The 14,313-nt window shown below is 37.5% G+C and overlaps 1 protein-coding gene across 1 annotated transcript in view; it reads left to right on the top strand.

Annotated features, from left to right (window-relative positions):
• The window catches only part of MARCHF11 (membrane associated ring-CH-type finger 11), a 121,668-nt gene that overhangs the window by 90,926 nt on the left and 16,429 nt on the right, over positions 1–14,313 (top strand). Inside the window, exon 3 of the mRNA XM_036848167.1 lies at positions 8,253–8,445. Within this exon, the coding sequence (XP_036704062.1) occupies positions 8,253–8,445 (193 nt within the window). The remainder of the gene's footprint in view (positions 1–8,252; positions 8,446–14,313) is intronic.

Here is a 14,313-nt window from a genome sequence, read left to right as displayed (position 1 = left end):
CCTTATTCCATTGGCTAGGACATCAATTCGATATTGAATAGAAATAATAGGGGTAGATATCTTTGTCTCATTCCTGATCTTTGTAGGCGGGATGCATTTTTTCCCGCCCACCATTAAACATGATCCTAGCTTTAAGTGTTTTGTAGATGCCCTTTTCAGGTTAAAAAGTTTTTTTTCCATTCCTAGTTCTCATCGTGAGTGGGTATTTTTCATATGGTTTTACCACATCCACTGAGAGGATCTTTTTCTTTTTTAGTTTTTAGTTTATGATCAGTTACATTGATTGATTTTTTAAAATTAATTTTTATTGGAGTGCAGTTGCTTTACAATGTTGTGTTAGTCTCTGCTGTACAGCAAAGTGAATCAGTTTTACGTATACATATATCCCCTCTTTTTTAGATTTCCTTCCCATTTAGGTCACCACAGAGCACTGGGTAGAGTTCCCTGTGCTATACAGTAGGTTCTCATGAGTTATCTGTTTTTTTTTTAACATCTTTATTGGAGTATAATTGCTTTACAATGGTGTGTTTGTTAGTTTCTGCTTTATAACAAAGTGAATCAGCTATACATATACATATATCCCCATATTCCCTCCCTCTTGCGTCTCCCTCCCACCCTCCCTATCCCACCCCTCTCGGTGGTCACAAAGCACCGAGCTGATCTCCCTGTGCTATGCAGCTGCTTCCCACTAGCTATCTCTTTTACATTTGGTAGTGTATATAAGTCCATGCTATTCTCTCTCTTCACCCCAGCTTACCCTTCCCCCTCCCCGTGTCCTCAAGTCCATTCTCTAGTAGGTCTCCATCTTTATTCCCGTTTTTTTTTAGACATTGATTGATATTTGAATGTTATATTAACCTTACATTCCTAGGATAAACTCCACTCACTCGTGCTGCATTATTATTTTTATATATTGATGGATTTGATTTGCTAATATTTTGTAGAGGATTTTTTTTTCATTTATGCTTATAAGGAATATGGCCCGAAATTATTTTTTTCTTGTAATGTTTCTGTCAGGTTTTGGTATCTGGTTTATGCTGACCTCATAAAATGAGTTGGGAAATATTCTGTCCTCCTTTATTTTCTGAAAGAGTATATGTTAAATTGACATTGTGTTTTCTAAATGTTTGATAAAATTCTCCAATGAAACCATCTGGTCCTGGAGGTGTTTGTTCATTTGTTTGTGGAAGGCTCTTGATTAAAAATTCAATTTATTTTATATAGCCTTATTCTATTTCTATACATTCTGTTTCTTCTTGAGTCAGTTTTGATAAGTTGTGTTTTTCAGAGAACTTGTCTATTTCATCTGTATAATTGAATTCATTAGCATAAAGCTGTTTATAATATTCTTTTACTTCTCTTTTCATCCGTAGGATCCGTCATCATATCCTCTCTTTCATTTCTTGGTTAGTCTTGCTAGTTTTATCAATTTTATTAACATTTAAAAGAAGCAGTTTCATGTTTCCATAATTGTTTTCTCTAGGTTATTTAGATTTCACCTTTCTCAGACAAAGCAAATTTCTTTTGTCTGACTTTTATCTCATGTCTGATAAGTCTATGAAAATGCTTTTCTCGCAGAGAAGACGCATATTAAACCATGAAATCATTTTTAATATGCAGCCTATAAATACAACTCTACGAAGAATGGGCATATAATTAACGGAATGTCTTATCCGCATGTCAAATTGATTACACATTGAGATGTTTTCTGCCAGCATTTCAAATCCCAACCTTAGTGGTTCAATTTAAACACCATCTAAAGAAGACTGAAAATAGGTCTCAGCTAAATTCATTTTTCTGAAGAGGACACTTCTTAAGAGGAGGTGTCCTCTCCTGTGACACTAGTAAGTAATCCCACCTGTCACACTGTGCGCTATAAATCATTGTACTACAAACCTATTAGCTAAGATTCATATCTGGCCTACCTTGTAAAAACAAAGATGAAACAGTGCTTCAGACTGAGTGATTTAATGCATACTGAAAGATCTACCTTCTCTGAGTTCAACCTCATTCCCTCTGAGCACGTGTTATTTTCAGGGAGGAAATTGATTCTAAATTGAGAAGCTGCATCAACTCTTTCAGACAATGGAACGACAGGAGCGTCTTTCTAAATAGCTTCCTGGAGGCCTGATGGAGTGCACTCCTTTCTCTGGTTCTTATCTTACTGGCTAGAAGTGATTTATACAAGGGGAAGACTCGGTCTTGTCATGGCTTGGACTCCCATCATTTCTTTAAAGAAAATTCCCAGCTTTTTCTTCTATCCTTTTTTGTCTGAAGGCAGTAGTAAACCTGTGATATAATTTCATTGGTAAGGGCAACAATTAGTGCCATGGTTTCAGCACAGTCTGTGGTAATTATTGGGGTAGTTATCCAGTTTCACATGAAGGGTGGCACACCAACGTGGACCCTCACACACAGTGATGCCCAATTTGGGGCCACACATGTTGTATCTTTCCAGGGCTGATGGACCTTACTTGGTGCATCTCTGAACAGTCATATATAAAGAGAATATTAAATAATTTCCAATACGAGTTTATTTAATTCCCTCTAAACTTCACTAAAATTAAAGAAGTATAATTCCTTGAGAGTGTTATCTTTATGTTAATACTCATTTAATAAACTGCAGCTTTCAGACTCAAGAAGTATGTGAGGATGGCAGTTGGAAAGTTATAGGTCAGACTTAGTCAGTACTCTGCTGAGCTGCGTTTTGCATTTGTTGACTTTTTTTCACCCCTACAGCTACCTTTTAGATAGGTGTAACTCTGTCCTTTTTGGTTTTGCTTTTAGATGTAAAATGTGTCAGTTTAAGTAGGCAGAGAGAAGGTGTGAAGGGCAGACGTTATGCAGAGAGGACACTTTAGAAAGAACTTAGGCTTTGGAAACAGATCTGAGTTTAAATTCTCACTTCTCTACTCACTGGTGGTTTAGCCAGAGCTGAACTTTATCTTGTAGGCAATGATAGGATGGATGTGGAGAGAACGTTAATCTGGCAATCAGATAGGTGATGGAAACTAAAATCAGGATATGGTGTATTTAAAGCATTGACTAGGTGTGTTCAGCTGTTTGGTGAACATAAGGGGAGGTGAGACTCAGCTTCTGCTATCATGGTATGCAGTCCGTGGACAACAGGGAGAGAAACAACTATCTGGGATTCCAGTGAAAGAAATACACACTAAGCAGAAGTATACATAGTGGATTGTGGGGTCCCTAAGGAGGATTTCTGCTTAGAAAAGGAGGGGCAGGAGGGGGACAGCTTTTTAGAAGAGCTGGCATCATAGCCAGTTACGGATGGATGAGAGATTTCATCAGGTGAGAACGTGCTCAAAGGCAGAGAGGGACCAAAGTACCTGGCATTTGGGAGAATACAAAGAATCAGATGAAGCTGAATTGAGGAGTGTACCTCTCTCTCTCCTCCCTCCCTTCCTTTTTTCCTCCCTTCCTTTTTTCCTTCCTTCCTTCTTTCCTTCCTTCCTTCCTTCTTTCTTTAGCTTCGTCCTTCCAACTTTCTTCTTCTCTTCTTTCCTCTCTTCCTTGTAATATTCCTACATCCCTTTTTTTCATGCTTCCTGCAGCAGTTATGTGCCAGGCCCTGGGAATACGGGCTGAACCAAATATTTAGCCTCCTTGATGGAGCCTGGAGTCCAGCCCAGCAGGGGCAGCTTTTCTTTCATTAGGAATGTAGACTGGGCAGTTACTTAGAGGATCAGCGAATGACTCACAGCTGGACATCCAGCTAGAAAGCTATTTCAGTAGACCAGAGAAGACAGACTCGAAGCTTTTATCAGGAAATTGCCATGGCACTGAAATGATGGGGGGTATGCAATTAATTGTTATCAGAGCTCAGTGGAATTACTACACAGAATAGTATAAGGGTTAAGAGCATGAACCTAGAAGTCAGACTATCTGTGTTTATATCTCAACTCCAGTCCTTACTAGGTGTTTAACCTTGGGCAAATTGTTTAACTTATCTCTGCTTGTTTCTGTATCTGTAAAATGGGATTATAATAGTACCTCCCTCCTAAGGTTGTTGTGGGAATTGAATGAGTTAGTACCTATGACTTAGAAAAGTGCCTGGCACATACTAGCCCTAGATAAATACAGGCCATGAATATTTAATTACTTCTTCTAGTACACAAAATTAGAATGAATTTCCCAAAGAGGAACCAATTGGGCCCATTTTTGCTAGAAACAATAGGTTCAATAGTTGTGTAGAAGTGAACAGCTTTTCAGGGCTATAAAAGAGTCACACATGTTCACATATTATGGAAAGAAAGAAAATAATAGCAATTATTGGCTCTAAGCCAATCTGGTTATTGTTCTATTACTTTCCAAATATGGGAAGAAATTTAAGTGAAAAAATATATATACATACTTATATATCAAGTTTTAGAGGAGAAAAGTGTGCTCAGCAGTTGACAAATTTTGTTCAAGATTCAGAAGTGCTTTACAAACTGAAATTCAGGCCTTGCATACCATTGGGGTAGAGAGAGAAGACCCAAGATCCTCATCTTCTGTTTTCATCGTCCAAGCAAATGGTCCATTAACACAGCTCCTTTAAGCTGAGCCTGGTAGATGATGTGTGTCTTCCAGGGAAAGGACACTAGGTGGGGACACTAGTGGTAGGAAGCAGCATTATTTTTCCTAGGGGAAGAATGTGAGCAATCCCACTTTTCACACATAATGGTAAAAATAAGAGAGCAGTATATGTGAGAAAAGAAATTATCAAGATGTTATCAGTGTTCAAAGGGAAATCCCTAAGTTCATAATTGGTTTAATAAACTTTGTTTCAATAACAGTTTGTCCTCATTAGCTATTCAGTGAAATGGTATTAATTTTAGGGTTCATCAGTATGTGAAGAATATCCATGCACTTTCAGACACATTTGCACATCTGCATTATTAGCGAAGTGACATAAAACCAAAATTTTAAGGGGCTCATTATAGATTTTAAACAGTTTATCCTTCTTTAAAAGTAAACTTCAAAAATCCCAAATTACTTCTTATATCCACAACAAAAAATAATTTCTATGATAATAGTAAATAATTGAGCCTCCCAGTGTATTGTAATCAAGAGTTGTTTTTTTTTTCCTAGCTTTCTGACATAATTTTAAACACATTAATTTCAAACGACCAGGCATTTGAATTTTAAACCATTATAAATTTGGTAACACCAAACAAGTTTGAAGCATTGATGTTTCTTTTTTTTTTTTATTGAAATATAGTTGATTTACAATGTTGTGTTAGTTTCAGGTATACAGCAAAGTGATTCAGTTATATAATATATATTATATATTATATATATTCTTTTTCAGACTCTTTTCCCTTATAGGTTATTACAAAATATTGAGTAGAGTTCCCTGTGCTATACAGTAGGTCCTTGTTGGTTATCTATTTTATATATAGTAGTGTGCATATGTTAATCCCAACATCCTAATTTATCCCTCCCCACCCCCTTTCCTCTTTGCTAACCATGTTTGTTTTCTGTGTCTATGGATCTATTTCTGCTTTGTATATAAGTTCATTTGTATCAGTTTTTTTTTAGATTCCACATATAAGCCATATCATATGTTTCTTATTCCTAGTAAGTCTGTCCCTTTGCTCATTCACCTTCCTTGTCAAGGAACAGCTGAGCCTCATGTGTGGGAAGCCTGCCACCTGAGCATGGCCTCCCGGTCCTGGCAGTCATGATGACTCTGAGACCAAAGCCACCAGTTTCCTTGTCCCAGGACACACCACAGCACCATAAAACCATACCCACCAGTTCACCCAAATCCGAGTGCCTGCTAGGGTCCACCGTGTTGTTACTGAACTGGCATGCAGGCAGCCTGGATCGACTAATTAATTAATAAGCCTAACTGAAGCTAAATAGAATTAATTATACAATATTGAGCTGTCCAAATTTAACTCCACTAAAATCACACAATGAATCTGGAACATAAAGGATTCCTGGCAAAAGGAAAATAGATTTCAGTATGTAAAACGCATTCTTGGTGAATCCTCTTCACTCATTTTTGATTACCCGCCTTCTGTGTTTCAGGCATATGTATTTTGAAACATGTAGCGCATCATGGGAAAATCAAACACACACACATGCACACAAGTTGGACACCTTTGCCTCATGGATTTAAAACGATGATTTGTTTTCATCTATTTGATGTGATTAATAAATTGACAAAGGCTAACATAGTGCATACAGACATGATAGCATCCATCTAGGATGGATATTAGTTGGAAGTAGTTTTCTATATCATTTACCATGTTGTTGTATTTAATGCAGATTCTAATGAGCATCAGAACTAAACAAGACCACAGACGTTGACACTTCACACTTGTCTGGTGACACCAAATTTAAAATGGTTTAAAATTCAAATGCCTAGTCATTTGAAATTAATGTGTTTAAAACTGTGTCAAGATGCTAGTAAAGAAAAAAAAAAAACTTCAAATACGTGCTTGAAATACAACATTGATTCATTTGTAATGATAAAATTATATTGACTAGTTCAGTTATTATTCATGCAAAATTGTAAAAGCAAGAACCACTTTTCTTTTTTTTTTTTTTTTTTTTTAAATTTGAGAGACAGATTTTTTTTTTAATTGATTAATTAATTAATTTATTTTTGGCTGTGTTGGGTCTTCGTTTCTGTGCGAAGGCTTTCTCTAGTTGTGGCAAGCGGGGGCCACTCTTCATCGCGGTGCGCGGGCCTCTCACTATCGCGGCCTCTCTTGTTGCGGAGCACAGGCTCCAGACGCGCAGGCTCAGTAGTTGTGGCTCACGGGCCTAGTTGCTCCGCGGCATGTGGGATCTTCCCAGACCAGGGCTCGAACCCGTGTCCCCTGCATTAGCAGGCAGATTCTCAACCACTGTGCCACCAGGGAAGCCCAAGAACCACTTTTCAATCAATGAATCTTAGTATTAAAATGGTGAGAAATACCTTTCTTATAGAATCTACAACCTTTGTCATTTGGTTCTGTTTTTTTTTTTTAAGAGAAACATGAAGTAAATGACCTGAGAGAATGAAATATTTCAAATGCATTTTGATATTTAATCTTTAACAAGTGTAGAATTTAGAACCTTGCATCTAAGAATATGCAAGGTTCAAAGCATATTTAAAATCATTATATGTTAATTCTTTATTATGAGAGACAGAGGCAGTGAGGGAAAGAGGGAATTTATGAGTAGTGATAGACCCCTATCTGGGGATGCACATATTCAGACTCCAGGTAAGTAAAGAGGTTAAGGAAATATCAGATTCACCCAATGGATGCTGACTGTTCAAGTTCGTTTTTTCAAGGTTATTTAAACTGTTTAGGGATTCTTCTGACAAGCCACATGTTGCAGCAGCCGTAACTCTCACACACAGGGAGATTGTGCAGGTTGTTTTGAGTTTCATTGTTTACTGGCAGACTATAACAGAAATTCTAGTTTTGTTTCTGTCTCAGCGATGTGAAAGTGAGAACATGACTAATTAATTCTCTCAAGTTGATAACACCCTTGAAAGATTTTTCATCATTTATACTATAAACCCTCTCAAACGTTGATGCTTCAGACACCAAATTACTTTCTCCATTGAATGGTGTGTGCTTACACAGTTTGTGAGTTTCAAAGATACTCCTTCAAGTACAAATTCTAAATCTTGACAAGAATGGCTTCATGGATTACTCATTAGATAATGAATGGCCAGTAATATCTGAGCATATGAAATGTACCAGTAACAGATAACATACAATTTTCTAGTTCCCTTATAATTATTTCAGTGTGTTAAATGACTTTTTCACGGATGTTCTTATATAGCTTATTTATTTGCTTTTTACATTTTTTCATAAAAAAAGAGATAATTCCCTTTTTTTGCAGTAGCCAAATGTGTTAAGAGCAAAATAAATTTCCAAATAGAAGAGTCCTCACCATATTTCTTCAAAGTGTATTTAATTTCATGCACATGTGAAAGATGATAATGTGATTCCTAGGTGCTAAACATTCCTCAGCCATTCACACTCAGTGTGGTTATCTGGAATAAAACTAGATTAAACTTGTAGAATGGTGAATTACTGAAAATAATGAAGTAGAGGCCATTCATTAATCTTTATCTGCTTGTCTATTTTTTATAGCCTGGATGAAATGGAAAAATTCGTTTGGGGGCCGATCAGATTGAAAAGGGTCTAACATGAAGAGAAACATGGGGCTGAAAATGTTTTTTTTTCCTTTTTCAATTATACACAGCACCTTTTTCTTACATGCCTCTGTTTTTCTTTTAGTGGCAAAGCATTTCTATAACACTGGTTGAGAAAGTTCAGATGATTGCTGTAATCCTAGGATCCCTGTTCTTAATAGCGAGTGTGACCTGGCTCCTCTGGTCGGCCTTCAGCCCCTATGCAGTGTGGCAGAGGAAGGACATCCTTTTCCAAATCTGCTATGGAATGTATGGTTTTATGGATCTAGTGTGCATAGGTAAGATCATGACCTTCAACGTTAACAAACTGTCAGTAATCCATTTCTTGCAGCTCTTACGTTTTCATCAGTTGGATCTAACACAGAATGTTGTGGTTCACGTGACCTTGGTTATCCAGCTCATTGACTATCTGGGGCGTCACAGTCTCGCCACTTTTCTCAAAAAGCATAGCATCTCTATTCTCAAGTAGTCTGAAAAAATGAACAGGATAATGCCCGTTTAAAGTGATCTATTTTGCAATACAAAGAAGGAGGAGTTGAAGAAATTATTCGGGGTGGGCGATGGAAGGATAGTCATTTATTTCTAAGGGATAGGAGCAAATAAATCCCCCTCACAAAGCTGGGAAAGCACTGACTAGCGCCAAAGGCGATATTGTACATCTGGGGAGAGCACTGATAACCTGGAGGTCTTACATGGTGGTGTGGTGACTCTGAGGGCATAAAGGGCCCCTTGGAAGGGTAAGGACTTGGGGACAGTTTTCCTTGCTGTCCTGTGCCTCTTTGTTTCACTTATTAAATTCAGTGGCTTAGAAGAGAAATAAAGGATAGAACATTTTAGCTTAAATAGACTGTACAAAAAAGGTTCCATACGTGTTTCACTTAACCAATCTCTTGTTTCCCTTATACCATGGGAAAATGGAGGTTGATTCAATTCATGCAACATCTACCCGGTGTGTGTGAGGTGCCACAGGCATTGTGGTGGTGACCAGTTGGCAATAGGAGATGGAGATGTAGAGAGACAGCACCGTATCCAGGAGATTCCCTGCTCTGATGTGGTTTACAGCTTGAAGGATGTAAAAAGAGTTGAGGGAGGCAGCCGTGGTTTGCAAAGAATGGTCCAAGGACCACCCATGGCAGCAGCATCTGCAGTGCTTTTTTGAGAAATACACATTCTCAGGACCCACCCTAGATCCGCTGCATCAGAAACTTCCAGGTGCCCCCCTCCCCAGCAGTCTGTGTTCACAAGCTCGCCAAGGTGCGATGAAGCTTGAGAGCAGCTGATTTCAGGGAAAGGATTCTCAACCTGGGATCAAGTGCCTTGGTTTGTAATGCTGGCCTCTGCTTGGACAGATCAACTTCGTCTCTCCATATTCCTCTTCTCTCACCTATAAAAATGGGAATAAGCATCCCTAGCACACAGGCTTAAATAAAGGAAATAACTATTATAAAATAATTGTGCTATTAACTGGAAGTTGTAGATTAAGAGTATTTAAATAAGTCACAAACATTGAAATACTTTAAACCACCTAAATTAATGCCTCTACTCACTAGACCCATAATTTAACTAGCAGTTTTAATAGTCTCATTTTTTCTAAAAGAACTCTATACATTTAAAGAATATGATCAGCTTGGATTTCACCTCCTTTTCTTCTTTCCTCTCTTGTTACTAATATAAGACTAATAAGAAAGAAATGTATAAAATTTCAGGCCAGAAACGAAAACAGAAGGGAGGGAAATGTCATGAATAATATATAAACTGAACAGATGTTGCCTGAATAATTGAGCTAATCATGTATATGAACAATTTGCATTAAATGTGACAGTGCATATGTAAGCATTTAGAAATTCTAAATCTCTATACAAATATAGTCTCTGGGGTATTGCTTTAATTTAAGAAGGATTACAAAATTGTTCTACAAATCCCTCAGCAAATTCAGAAATAGTGTTTATTCTATATTTCAACATAAAAGTTATAAAACGTGGTATTCCACTGATATTAAAAGGGGAGATGACAAGCAAAAGAGCCATTAGGCTCCCAATCCAACCTGAAGGGAAAAAACTTCCAGTTGACTTTATTACAGCACTGAAAAGGGCCATGTATTTCTTGGTTAGGAAATCATTTTCTTGAATTCCACAGCCTGCATTTAATGCTAAGTTATTATATCTTCACTTTTCATTGTTAATGCCAGTCTTTTAATCAAGATTATTAGGATTCTGGTTTTAAGAGCACATACGTATAAACGAATGATCTTTTTGACAATGTATGACGTCTTTGGGCCTCCCTTTTGAAATCTGGGTGTTTGCCCCTTTTATAAAGTCAAGTTTCTTAGGAACAAAAACCAATTGACATTTTCCTGAATAAGCTTTGGAGAGTGGATTTTTATCTAAGTTTTAAATACTGACAATACTTTTCATTGTCTTTTTGTTCATCAAATCAAAATCCCATCATATGATAGTTTATGTATATTTTGAAAAATATTAAAGAATTCAGGTTGAACAACAGTGCTCATTTCATTTGGCAATTTCATTAATTAGCCTGTTTGGACCCAGAGAAAATCGTATTTTTTTTTCCCCAAGAAATTGAGAAACCACTATAGTCAGAAAGCAAATACATGTAGGCTACCAATAGCCAACTGGATCATAGCAGGTAATAGCTCCTGCTAGCATTTCGAATTAATTAAAATGTCTTCTAATTAAATGTAGACAGTAACAAAGTAGATTACACTGATTATACCTCAGATACCCCTGACTGCAAGAGCAGAGTCAGAGTTAGAGTGAAAAGCAGGCTTTTCAACTTTGAGTCCGATTTGTTCAGCTCAGTTCAATAAACTTTGTATGTGTCAAACACAGTACTAAGTGCTGGGGATGCAAATGAGAGTCGGTCACTTTCGTGTCCCCCTAAGAGCTCCCAGCCACAAGAGCAGGACAGACGTGGAAATAATTAGAATTCAGCTGGATGTGCAGAGTGATGGATGTATGCACAGGAGATGGTAGTCAGACAAAGCAGGGGGAGATTGATGCTGGCTGTTTTATGCAGGGAGGGAACATTTTCAGGCAGATTTCATGGGGGAAGTGATAGCCAAGCAGGCTGATGGATGAAGGGGTGCTCGACAAGTGGGGAGATGGCCCCGCTGTCACCATTGGAGGATGTACGATTGGCTCCCCATACAGAGGGCTTTAAAGTGGTTGGAAACATGCCCGTATTCCTGTTCATCCAAGCTTTTCAAACTTGTTTATACCTAAATGAAAAGGAGCAGATTGACAGCTTCATAAATGTTCTTCTTAAAAAAGAATTCTGCAAATCCACAGAAGATTATTGCAGAATCAAAAAAATGTTATAATCCAGCCAGTGTATGTAATGTTTAGGAAGAGATTTTTATTGGATTGTTAAATAGAAAAGTAAAGGTTTGTAGAAAATTTATTTGGGGAAATTTATTTATTTCCAGACAAAGTAAATTTGTTTGTTGCTTTCATTTATTTTTATGTAAAACATTTTCTGCTTTCCCAAGATCCAGTTTCTTCTTACTGTTAAAGTTTGAATTATCCCAAGGGTCTAGGTACCATTATTGTTCAAATACCTAGATCAGGGCTGTCCAACAGAACTTTCTGCAATGATGAAAATGTTGTATATCTGTGTTGTCCAATACCATGGACACTAGCTACATTTAGCTGTTGAGCGCTTGAAATGTAGTTAGTGAGAATGAGAAACTGAATCTTAAATTTAATTTTATTTAAATTAATTTAAATTTAACTCAATCACATGTGGCTACCATATTGGACAGATTTCTAGATGATGGAATGGTAAATGTGTGAGGGTTTGATGAACAAGTTTTACCTTGTCTATATAAACAGGCTGTATTTCCTAAATGATAAAGTAACTCTGTTCCATGAGAGATGAATAAAGTGAAAATGAGTTCAAGAGGATTAGGAGAAGGGTATTAAAGGTGAGAGGGTGGTGGTTAAGAGATAAACAGAGAGCTGTTAGAGGGAGACCTCTTAAGGAAATGAAGTACAAAGAGATATAACTTTGTATTATATTTGTGGAGCTCTTTTAAATATTTACATAGATGGCATTCAGACTATGATTGTGCACCAGGAAAACTAATATAAAGGATTTAAATCACCAAGATGTTGTAGCCCAGGGTCAGCAATTTAGGGAGAAGTAATAATCACAGCAGGCCTGCATTGGCTCCCTAAGAAGATTTGCACAGTGGACAAAGAAAGATTAGCAAACTTAGAAATGAAAAGCAAATGCCTGGCGAAGGCTCCGGGCACAGGACCTGGGTCTCAGCTCCACGCTTCGCACATAAAACACTTCCATCCACCGTGTAACTCAAGGGAAGCTTGGGCCACGAGAGAAATACGTTTATGAATGACTCACAGAAATGAGGGACTGAGTAAGACTCGGCCATAAGGACGGGGAGTCATTTGATTACCTTGCCTCTGGAAGGTGAGGGCAGTTTACCAAGTCTCGTCAGTGTCTGGTAGAACCTCATGAGGTGAGTTCAGTCTCTTTGTAGAAGCAACAAACTAAAACGAAAAATGGGATTCCCGAAACAGAGGTAGCAGTGCTTATACCTAATCTCATTAACACTCCAAGTTAGTGCCAAAACCACGTCGGGAAAATATTTGTATCTTCCCTGGGATGATAAGGGAAGGAACTGGTTATGGCTACAAAATTTAAAAACTTGAATTACTTCTGTTCTTTTAAAAGATTTTCTTAATCGTCCGCACAGTATAAATATATGCCTATTCAAATTAAAAAACATTTTGTGTTTACAATTGTGAAATATGTAAAGTTTTAAAAAAGACGATTTCCCTCACACTGCCCTTTTGTTATGTCACTTCCTTTGCAGAAATGTCCCCTCTCAACATTTTGATGTGTATCCTCCAGATCTTTTTCACAGTTTGCTTTTTTTTTTTAACATCTTTATTGGAGTATAATTGCTTTACAATGGTGTGTTAGTTTCTGCTTTATAACAAAGTGAGTCAGTTATACATATACATATGTTCCCATATCTCTTCCCTCTTGCATCTCCCTCCCTCCCACCCTCCCTATCCCACCCCTCTAGGTGGTCACAAAGCACAGAGCTGATCTCCCTGTGCTATGCGGTTGCTTCCCACTAGCTATCTACTTTACGTTTGGTAGTGTATATATATCCATGCCACTCTCTCTCTTTGTCACATCTTACCCTTCCCCCTCCCCATATCCTCAAGTCCATTCTCTAATAGGTCTGTGTCTTTATTCCCATCTTGCCACTAGGTTCTTCATGACCCTTTTTTTTTTTTCCTTAGATTCCATATATATGTGTTAGCATACTGTATTTGTTTTTCTCTTTCTGACTTACTTCACTCTGTATGACAGACTCTAACTCCATCCACCTCACTACAAATAACTCCATTTCGTTTCTTTTTATGGCTGAGTAATATTCCATGGTATATATGTGCCACATCTTCTTTATCCACTCATCTGATGATGGACACTTAGGTTGCTTCCATGTCCTGGCTATTGTAAATAGAGCTGCAATGAACATTTTGGTACATGACTCTTTTTGAATTATGGTTTTCTCAGGGTATATGCCCAGTAGTGGGATTGCTGGGTCATATGGTAGTTCTATTTTTAGTTTTTTAAGGAACCTCCATATTGTTCTCCATAGTGGCTGTATCAATTTACATTCCCACCAACAGTGCAAGAGGGTTCCCTTTTTTCCACACCCTCTCCAGCATTTATTGTTTCTAGATTTTTTGATGATGGCCATTCTGACCGGTGTGAGATGATATCTCATTGTAGTTTTGATTTGCATTTCTCTAATGATTAATGCTGTTGAGCATTCTTTCATATGTTTGTTGACAATCTGTAAATCTTCTTTGGAGAAAGGTCTATTGAGGTCTTCTGCCCATTTTTGGATTGGGTTGTTTGTTTTTTTGTTATTGAGCTACATGAGCTGCTTGTAAATCTTGGAGATTAATCCTTTGTCAGTTGCTTCATTTGCAAATATTTTCTCCCATTCTGAGGGTTGTCTTTTGGTCTTGTTTATGGTTTCCTTTGCTGTGCAAAAGCTTTTAAGTTTCATTAGGTCCCATTTGTTTATTTTTGTTTTTATTTCCATTTCTCTAGGAGCTGGGTCAAAAAGGATCTTGCTGTGA

This window comes from Balaenoptera musculus, chromosome 3 (genome assembly GCF_009873245.2).
Source record: "Balaenoptera musculus isolate JJ_BM4_2016_0621 chromosome 3, mBalMus1.pri.v3, whole genome shotgun sequence".
Taxonomy (NCBI): Eukaryota; Metazoa; Chordata; class Mammalia; order Artiodactyla; family Balaenopteridae; genus Balaenoptera; species Balaenoptera musculus.
This window is presented reverse-complemented; position numbering and strand designations above follow the sequence as displayed.